General features: G+C 43.8%; 1 protein-coding gene across 1 annotated transcript; it reads right to left on the reverse strand.

The window, feature by feature from the left end:
• Positions 1 to 172: 172 nt before the first annotated feature.
• Positions 173 to 6500, reverse strand: prkag1 (protein kinase, AMP-activated, gamma 1 non-catalytic subunit). Its single transcript, XM_084446245.1, has 13 exons — positions 6291 to 6500; positions 5335 to 5392; positions 5066 to 5166; positions 4873 to 4954; positions 4715 to 4773; positions 4412 to 4457; positions 4252 to 4306; positions 3601 to 3727; positions 3196 to 3361; positions 3048 to 3085; positions 2771 to 2917; positions 2466 to 2565; positions 173 to 2363 (listed from the first exon to the last, which is right to left on the reverse strand). The coding sequence occupies exons 1-13, from the start codon at positions 6297 to 6299 to the stop codon at positions 2353 to 2355; spliced, it is 999 nt and encodes a 332-aa protein (XP_084302371.1). The 5' UTR covers positions 6300 to 6500; the 3' UTR covers positions 173 to 2352.
• Positions 6501 to 11061: the final 4561 nt, after the last annotated feature.

The raw sequence follows: 11061 nt of genomic DNA on the forward strand, positions 1-11061 counted from the left end.
GCTGTTATTTACTGAATGATGAGTCATATTCATATAGGGCTAGTCTGACAGAGTATTACATCACTTTCTGTTCTTCAATAACCTGTTCGACCTACACAAAACGTCATAACTTAGGCCCCTTGAGTGCTCAAAAAAAAAGACAACTGCATAAGAGAAACAATATTTATTGCTCATGCATTAAATTAAAATGTATTTCACGAGTGGTAGTAGAAAAACTGTGCTTTTACACTCATATACATCTTATCCACTTCATGACCAAAGAGTAGAAGTTGAAAAGGAAAATTGAAAATGAGACGAATGTCCAATGAAGTCCCTTTTATACACTGTGGTATCACTGTGTGGCCTCGGAGCATGTACAAAAGTGCTGATAGATATCTAATATTCTGATAGAGATCTATGTTCTGATAGTTAATGGAGATCTAATGTTCTGATAGTTAATACAGATATAATATTCTGATACTTAACAGAGATCTAATGTTCTGATGCAGCATGGTGACAATGTACAGACACTGCAAAAGGGGAATGTCCAATATCCCAAGTTTCAGCGACAAACCATGAAATTAAAAATAACAGCACACTTGCATTTAATACATCCAAACAGGTGAGAGAACTGGGTAGGTTTCAAGAACATGAAAATCTTATCACAGCAGAGGAAAACATTTTAATCCATTGAATTTTTCTCCACTGGACGTTTTGAAATTAGCACCTTGGTCAAATTAGTCTTGAAACATTTTTCATGAGGGATTTTGCAATGCTATGCAAGACCCAACACATTCATTCCTACTTATGGTGTTTAAAGGTGCAATAGTCAAGGTGTTGATGTATAGAAATATAGAAATAGTAGGCCTACATCCAGAGCTTTTAGAAAGGTGCGGAATAAAAGTATTGCTTTTACCCTCAAAAATTTATTTGATGGGTCCAAAATGAATGTTTTGTTTACATCTGAGATGTGAGGTTTGGTTTGGTTCCCACCTCTAATAAGGCTTGTGAGCCAATAGTATTACAACAGTATGTTGGGAGGTGGGAGCGATCAGGAGTCCTAATACTATTGGCTCACAAGCCTTATTAAACGTATAAGGTTATTTACGATCATATACAACGGCCGATATCAAAGTTTCATCAAACGGTGCACTTTCAAGATATAGCCTGTCGCCGCTAACACACTCAATGAGTATGCATAGGCGCACAAAATCCCTAAAAACACCATAAACTTTTTCAAAGACAGGAAACTCACCAAGTGGTCAGTGGTGTCCGTTGATGTTCTGACAAAAAAATCACCACAAAGTCTGCTTCCGATCGGTAAAAGCAATACTTTTTTCCGATCTAGCTTGTCTTTCGTCTGGATGTGGGTGTAAAGACAAACACGCTAACATAAACCTTGCAACCAGTGATCCAACTTGCTTGTCAAAATAAAATAAAACATTGATAATGAGGATGTATACATAATGTCAAAGAGTAAATCAGGGATGACTTACATATTGCGTGGTGGTGCATTAAAATAAAGAATAATTTTAACTCTAAAATGATCAACTCCCAAAAGCAGTCCCATCTCCGACATTTGAGGCTTCATCTCATAGCTGCTAAAGGTGGCTTCAGGTTGCGTTCCCAGCTGGCTACACTGCAATCAGGCGGCACAGCCTGAGAAATGTTTATGTCAGTAACCACATCAATATGATATAGTAATCTAGGACACTGCACAGGGCACTGCACAATAGCGGAGCTGGAACGCAACCAAAATCTTTCTAGTTGCACTATGACAGAAGTTGTACTAGGATTGGCTAGTTGTGCACCAAGACTCACTCCAGCCCTGAAGGACGATGACAACCAAGTAACTAAACGCTGGTTGATGAAGGAAGGCCGTCACAGGAAGTGACCCCACAGGTCTACTGACTAAACACACTACAGAGTAGTGAGAATGAATCTGTCTGACAGGTGAATCCTCATTCTCTTTATATAAAAACATCTGATTCATGTGAAGCTCCAGCACCATAGCAGCCCCGGGAGCCAGACGGGCTGGGCTGACTGGAGGACACCGCGGTTCCACCTCTGCTCCCGTCTCTTGTTGGGGTCTTTTTGGCTTGGTTCACAGACTTTCTGTATATCCCTTGGTTGTTACTGTACATTATGTGTCCATATTGCTGCATTGAGAAAAGTCATGGACTTCACATTGTTGCAGAGAGGGAGTGAAAGAGAGACCCGTGTGCAAATGGATGAGAGCTGTACATGAGGGGGACGATATGAGCATGTTCATATCCATGTCCTCACGTGTTACTCCTCTTTCCCTCTCTCCCCTGGCTTCCTGTGTCCTGTACTTCTAATTATCGCTGGAGGAGTTTTCCCTTCGCCAATCCGTCATGCACTTCCTAATGGAAAGAATAATGACCACGTAAGTTCACCTTTAAATCATTCAAGTCACTCGAATGGTCGTGGCTCTGCTGCTAAGCGAAGCAGGGAGTTGTGCTCACCCTCGTCTCCGTCCGTGAGCACCAGAGCCTGAAGAATGTCCGAGAGGGAGACGATGCCTTTCACCACCTCCAGCTCGTCCACCACCACCAGCCTGTGCACCTGACGACAAACCAGCATGTTTCGTTGACCACAGGTTACCATGTCCACAGCACACGTGGTTGTATCAGTGATTTTTCTCTTGTACTGAGAGGATGGGTACTGTGCCACAGCCTAAAGCATACATGTTTTATGCTTTGAGTAAAGTTTGCTAATCATGTTTCAATATTGGGTTTTGGACATTAATAATAAGTTCTGTCTCTCTCACCTCTGCCTCCACCAGTCTGTTGATGATGGCCTCCAGGGTGTCGTGTCGGTTGCAGGTGAGCACTCCCTCAAAGTACTGGGAGCGGTGCTGCAAGGCTTTGGTCACGGTCACGTCCAGGTTGTTATACGTCTTCTCTGCTGCCAGGTTCTGAGCAGACACAGACACACAAACTGGGGGCGTAAAGTGTCTCACAAACATTCTCAACCAGCAAAAGCAAGACTTCTGTTGATCGCTGTATATTTTGCTGTCCACTGCAGCACAGCTGTCCAATACTTACAATGACGTCAAATTTGGAGTAGATGTCCACCACTCGACCTGTGCGTGGGAGAGAGTAAATAAATGAGTAGACGGTAACAAACAAGGGACCAACAGGTGTGTTGACTGGACGTACGCTTCGATCGTCCCCTCTTCTCTGCCTCGCTTACCGTTGTCATCCACTACAGGCAGAGCTGAAACTCTCTGCTCCACAAAGATGCCCAGTGCCGTGTAGAGAGGCGTGTCGGGGCGCACCGAGGCAATCTTCTGGAATGTTCCAATGCCCAGATCCTCCAGGGTTTTACCTAAGAAAGCCGGTTTTGGCATCTCCGATATCTGAGAACAGTAACACACACCGACCATGCGCCTTTATCAAGTGGCCTGGCAACTTGGCAATGAACCACAGTGGGTTACCTTGATAAACTTCGGTATAGGTTTCATTGGCTAGGCCTGAAAGATCTTGCACTGCCCTCATCTTACCCTCTTTACTGTTGACAATGAGATGCTGCAGGAACAGTAGGTGACAACATGGGATGAAAGAATCAGCAAGAGGCAGAATGAGAGAGTAGACTCACAAAGAGCTTGAGGAACTTGAGGATCCTTTTGTGTGTGAGAATGTAGAGGGTGTTCCCTGTGAGGGGGTCGATCACAGGCAGCCTGTGGATCTTGTTCTTCAGCAGAGACGACACAGCGTCATACAGACTAGGGGGGCAAAAGCAAGGTGTGTCACCATACTGTCAATGTGGTCTATTAAATCATGAATAAGACATGAGACATGTGACTCCTTCAGCCCTGCTAGCCAGGTCAAGCAGTCAAGGGCCAATCATTTCATATACACTATGTAATTGGTTTATTTCACAGTATACAGTATGGAATTTAAATTTCACAAATACCCTTTTGCAGTTTAACATGAGTTAAAGTGAATTGCTGTGCACTTGTGGGATACATCAAAAGTTAACCAAATAAACAATACAATCAAATATATTTAAAAGCATTTAGTGTTTTCTAAGGAAAATCAATCCTGAGATAATGCAGCACATTTGATATTTGTGTGCTGTCACTGTATCTAGTGAGTCCATGTTCTATATTTAACAAGTTCCAAATGATGTTTTTTTCCTTCTCATCTACGACACCAGACAAACTTGCAAGTAGTTGTGTTGATTGATACAAGTTACTTGGACCCAGAGTCCTGTGACAACATTACAGTATCAGACTACTGGACTCACCTGGCATTGGGAGATATGCTGACGAGGGGCTTGAAGGAGTCTTGAAGGTACAACTCTGTTACAGAAAAAAGACACCACTAGCAGTTGTAGTTACCCCTCTAGTGTGCTAGTCAGTGGATGATCAGTCACATATTATTACCCAGTAAATGAATGGCCTTACCTCTCCATGTCTCGATCTTGTGTTCTTCCAGCTCGTATATCTGGACCTGAAACATTAGCAAAGTTTAAAATGCTGACCCACAGAGCAAAGACAGAGGGGGCTGAGTCAGGGGTACAGTGAGCTGAGAGAGGCATGAAGGTCAGCTGTTCACTACGTGGAGGGACAGCTGTGCGTGGTCATCATTGCTCTTGCCCATTACTCCTTCCACCTCTGGTTCAAAGTGATATGTAGTGAGCCACCAGCAGAAGTAAGCTATACACAGGTGGAAGATGGTGAAGGAGAGCAGCAGCACAGCGGTCTTACCAAAGGTGACTTGTAGTAGCGATGGAGAATGTTGATGAAGTCTGTGATGGTCAGCATACCTGTAAGTAAAGAGCAGCAGGCATTAGTACTTCAGTACAAACCAACAGTGACCTTGATACTGTATATTTAAAATCAAGCCAAAGGCAAAAGACTCTTACCAACAAAACATTGCTTCTTACTGTCCCAGAGAGGGGCTGCTCTTACTCCATTTGACACCAGCGCAAAGAATGCCTTCTTTACCTGTGAAGTAAACCGAAATTCACAAAAATACATTAGATCTACATTTATGCCTGAATGAATTTAAAACAACTAGGTTTGAAATTCAAAAGAACCATGACTCTGTCTTCTTGCCTGAAGTGATGTATCAAAAACCACCAGCTTGGAGCTAGTTGGGACCAGGTCATAACACCGATGGGACTTCATAAACCGGGTGTACACATTGCGTTCCGGGTCTAACAATGAACAATGAAGAGGAGAGTGTGGAGTTAATAGTCATAGATATTTATTAACGAGATAACTTACTCAGTTTGACTTGTGTTAAATTTCCATAGGCTACATTCTGTATTTTATATTCTGTATATTAACCTATATGAATGACGGAGAAGAAATATTATATTTACCCTCAATGAGTGTCTCTTTTTTACTTTCCAAATCTTCAAGACTCAGAGCTGCTGGAATCTGAAGCGAGAAGGTCATACTCGGCATGATTCAAGTTGCCAAAGAACACTTGTGTTTGTCCTGCACAGTGGCTTTATAAATAGCAGCACTTGTTTTTTCACTTTCTAAATTGTATTATCATTAGCTGTCTAGACAGACGCCAGGCTTTCTCAGTAATATGCCTAATGGTTTACACATGGCAATAAGTCACATATTTGAGCCTTGATTGAGGAAATGGTTCGCATATTTTCGATGTTAATAATTTAAAACACAGGGAGCACGAATTACACGTTGCATGAATTATACGTGACTGATATCCCCAAGTCAGAGCGCTGCGAACCTGGCTGGTGTTGAACAAGGACAGCTTTGATTGACTAACTCCGCCAAGTCCCCGTTGCTAGCATGCTTAAGTCATGTAGCATAGGTAGATACATACGTAATACTGATAGCTAGCTAGGTCTCTTCGTCTTCGAGAATTAAAGGTCAGCACTAACTAGTAGCTACACCCTTGGCTTAACGGTAATTAGCAGAATTAACCAGCAAGAACGCTGTCAACAGAGTTAACGAGAGCTAAACGGTGCTGCTGACCAGTTAGCTATCCCTACCCAACAACCGGCTAGCTAGCTAAATAAATAATTGTGTATAGCTAACGGTAGCTAGCTATATACGCTAGCTAACTATATTAAGCTAGCTAGCTAAGGTTAACTTGGCCAACACAGAGTTCTAACTAGCTAGCAAGCTAGTTTGCCAGTCGTGCAATAAAATGATAGCTAGCTAACGTTAGCTGGTCACGTTAGCTCCGAGGAAATGTTAATCTAACTTGTTTGATAACTTGCTAGATAACGTTATCTAACGCGCTGATGTAACGTTACTTAAGACCGATCCTTTGAACACAAGAAGGCTTAGCGAAACGACTTACACACTCCATATTCCATTCACTGTTTTGTCATTCACTTGGTAAATCCACAAGATAGACCAGAGCGTGCTAGACTAACTAGCCAACTAGATTGATAGCCTTCCACGGCCGCAACGGACTTGTTTCCTGAAAATATAGCTAGCAGGCTGGCTGGCTGGCTGGCTAACTTAACTAGCTTGACTTCCGTGTGCACAGTACATGCACTGTTTAGTAGCTAACTAACCAAACACTTCTTCGACTTGAAACTACACTGCTGCGATGAGTTCCGATGGTTCCGATCCCACAAACCCCTCCTCTTCCCGAGCTGCCGCTTCTCTTCCGCATGGATGTCAAATCACTTGGATGCGCATACGGAACGTGGTCTGGTCCAGACGTCAATCGAATCTAATCATTTCACATGCATTAGGCCTGTCTCTTTCGCAGTTGCGCCGGTCTGGAGGGGAAGCGCCTAGGATGACGCATCGAGATCATGGATGTATTAATAGAACTGGATACAGCCACTCCATTCACTGAGCGCTATCACAAATGAAGCCCTATTGAACCGCGCCATCTTGGCAAATTTGTAGTCATTTGACTATTTCCGGTGACTTTTGTACTTGCGCAGTTGTGCTTTTCTGGCTTTCCGGTGACTTTTGTACTTGCGCAGTTGTGCTTTTCTGGCCTACGCGGGTCCACGAACAAGTTCACGAAATGTAGACGCACGTTCCCGGCTCTCCCCGCTTTGATTTAGCAATGAAAACCAGCTTGCATATCAACCTGTTTTTGTCAAATATATCCATTGGAGACATTATTTTTTTATCCAGGCATCTTAGTTTTAACAGGTTAATCATAGCTGAACATGTTTTGTTTGCTAGTAGAAGGTATTCATTCCGTTCGCGATAACGTTATTGCAGCCAGGCTAATTTCCTCCAGGGAGCCGGTGACAGGCGAGTTGAAAAGCTTCACTCCCCGCCAGCAGGAGCTTGGCTGTCGCATCTCGGATAACCCGCTGAGTTTGTGGCTACTATTTCACACTCGCCCTTGATCAATCCCAATACCGATCCATGGTAATAATGAATCAATCGTATATATATATAAACATATATATAAACTCGGCCCCACCTTGTGAACCTTAGTAATGCCGAAGATTTGACCCCGTGTAAAAGGCTTGCTCAATAAATTGTTGATTCGACCGCATTTTTCTCCTGAAGTACTTTTTTACTCAAAGTTGTGCATTTGAAATATACGACATTTCGAAGGCAAAATTAATTTCATTGCATTGACTGTACTTTTAATGTATATGACAACAATAAACTAAACTAAACTTGTATATCCTCATTTTGATAAGGCAAGTTTATAGCACATTTCAATAACGAGGCAATTCAAAGTGCTTATATGTATAAAAGACATCAAGATAGTGTATAGCAACATATGGTTATATAAAAAGACATACATTTAAGAGTTAAATAGAAATTATTTTTCTATCATCAAAAACCACACAATAATGTTTCTTAAGAGAATGAACCTTTATTGCACAAATGAGACTAGTAAAATCTAGCGTTTCATACAATAGAACATCAGTATTTTCTATGAAATGTGTGGTTTGTGGTCATAACTAAGGGCAAATCAGCTCTTTGATCAGGCGACAGTCGAGCGTTTCCCATCATGCCCTGGGTCTTGCAGCAGAGCCAGGCGGCTGCAGTTGCTCTCCACTGACTGCAGCCGCCTGGCTCTGGGGACCGGGCCACCTTGATCTCGTGAGATTATCGTTACCGGCATGACGTCAGAGCAAGTCGGATGCACTCGGGTCCACCACATAGATGTAGAACTGGATAGGGTCACTCCATTCACTGACTGCTCAAAGAAGTGAAGCCCTATTGAACCATGCCATCTTTGGAAAAAAAAACGCGTCACTGATACCTTTGACATGCGCAGTCAAAGGTATCAATGACGCGTTCTTGTAGTCCACGAACAGATGGCTCTCCCCGCTCTGAGTTAGCGATGAAAAGCGGCTTGTTTATTAGTCTACTTTCGTCAAATATACCCGTTGGAAAACCTTTTTTTTTTATTCAGGCATCTTAGTTTTAACAGTATAATTGTGACTGAACATGTTTTGTTTGCTAGTAGGTGGTATTCATTCTGTTTCGAGCTCGGCGGGTTAGCCGCGAACCAGGTCCCCTGGAGCTATTTCGCCTGGCTGCCCATCGCGTTGTTGTGAACAGAATGAATACCACCTACTAGCAAACAAAACATGTTCAGTCACAATTATACTGTTATGGTGCGTTCGTTTATAACTGGGAGGTGGCAAATTGCGACTTGCTACTAGGAATGATTAAATAAAACGCTGCATGAACTCGCACTTCCTTGTCGCAAATTCGGATATGTTTCTCAGCCCCCAGTTGCTCGAATGCACTAGATATAACTAGGTAACTGTGATATAATGGTATATAGCTCGAATGCACACAGGTCGGAGGTAGGTATTTTGCCACTTGCGACTTGCCACCTCCGACCACAAACGAACGCACCATTAAAACTAAGATGCCTGGATAAAAAAATATGTTTGGAAATACATCGGACTGAATGCAGCTGACGGCTAACTATGGCTCATTTCACCTCCATGTATTTCCAAAGCGAAAACAACGGCAGTGAAAAACAATCAGAGTCTGGTAATGATGAGTTTGTAACTCCGATAGTGTATTCAGCCTGTTATTTTGACTATTTCGGTTCTTGAAGTGGTGTTTTTTTACAGCGAACCTTTGACATTGAAGTCAATGGGCACGCATCCGCACCCCAGACTGACCAATATGGCTGCCAGGTGAATAAGGCGAATAGGCTTCACTTTAGATTTCGAGGGCTGCGTTCCGAATCGCATACTTCTACTTCTTACTACCAGTACCTACTACAGCTGCCCTTAGAAAGTACGTACTTTGCAAGGAGTAGACATCCAAATGGGACATACTACTCTGTCATGACATTGCGCCCTGAAATCTGACGACATCCGTCGCAGTCCATAAAGCGACATTCGCCCACAGCTGTCCGCAGAGACGCGCAAGATTCGAAATGGTTGGCGCAGTAAATCCCTTGCAGATGCACGAGAACGCCATTCGTCGAGCTCGCCAGAGACGCCAATACCGTCGGGGGACAAGAGCTCCCCTGTTGTTCCTTTGTAATATATGTAGTTTGAACTGAATTGTACATTTTAACCTGATCAAGGTATTTATCCACGTCAGTAAAATTACATAATGCATTTCAGTCATTGTCATTCTATGTCCTGTCTGCATGTGAAGCAGCCTCACATTTAACTTAGTAACCTTAGTGTAAACATTCTTGCCAATTCTGTTGTGTAACTTAGTTGACTGAACCTACATTTTACAAACTTTGATATGTGACAGTATATAATCAGATCATTGCAGTCGTAATGTAGTGTCCTTGTATCTCAAACTGGAAATAAACCATTCATGCAATTAAGTTAATGCACCCATCCTGCAGCTCTACTTTGATGGCGTGTCCAACCTCCGCCCTGACAAGAGCATCCATAGCAGCACTCACAGGTGCCCTTACCCTGGAGGCTGAACATGGCTGGGAAAAAGAGCTGAAAGTCCTCATGTTCCTGTACTGGCTTGCCCATGCAGCCTCCTACAGGGTAGTCTCCAGGGCTTTCGGCATCCCCAAGACTACAGTCCACAGGACCATACACAAGGTCAGCTGGGCAGTGGTTGGGCTCCTGAAGAGGATCGTCCGCTTCCCTCAACCAGACCACATTGAGGAAGTGGGTGCTGGCTTTGCCCGGCTAGCGGGCTCTCCAGCATTTCGCGTGGCAGTCGGTGCCATCGACGGCTGCCACATACGAATCAAGCCCCCTGCAGAGGATGCAAACTGCTATTTCAACAGGAAGCTGTTCGCCTCCATCCAGCTCCAGGCTATCTGTGACCATCGTGGCAGGTTCATAGATGTGTTCTGTGGTTTCCCTGGGTCTGTCCACGATGCCCGTGTGCTGAAGAACAGTCCTGTCTATTCCCAGCAGCTCTACCCACCAGAGGGAAGATGCATCCTGGGTGATGGTGGCTACCCCTGCCTGACTGCCCCCATCCGTCTGATGACGCCCTACCGTGAGCCTGTCCAGAACGCTGTGCAGGCCAGGTACAACAAGAAGCTGTCCAGAGCCAGGGGCATCATAGAGCGCTCTTTTGGAATGATGAAGACCCGTTGGCGTTCCATCTTCTTCAAGTCCCTAGAAGTGAGCCACACTTTTGCACCTGTTGTCGTCACCTGCTGCACCATCCTTCACAACCTCTGCCTAGACAACGGCGACATTCTGAAGCCTGAGGAAGATGATGATGAGGCAGGAGAGAATGGCGATGGCCCAGAACCTGGAAACAGGGATGTGGAAGCAGGTGAAGGTGTCAGAGATCTCCTGGCTGCAGCAGTTTCTGCACCACTTGACTGTGTTCCAGCTCTCCAAGAACACGATTACACGATCCAACATTAGGATACACAGCATCACACCTCATTGTTTCTTCACCAAAACCAAGCTTGATGCCTGTTAATTTGTTCTTCATTTTGTATTGTCACCCTCATTTTCCCAAGCTACCATTATGCATTATGTTTTGTTTAACACGTGTATAAATCCAATGATCAATCATGACTTGTGTATTGTGTACTGTGTAATCCACACATCACTTTGTCCCAGTTTCACCTGTAACTTTGAAGGAAAAGGTGTGGATGCTTTGAAAGACCATTTCAAGTCCAGTGGAGGCCAAGCTACCCCTGTCAGTCAACAATTATTCAACACTCA

Source organism: Borostomias antarcticus (genome assembly GCF_949987555.1).
Source record: "Borostomias antarcticus genome assembly, chromosome: 11".
NCBI lineage: Eukaryota > Metazoa > Chordata > Actinopteri > Stomiiformes > Stomiidae > Borostomias > Borostomias antarcticus.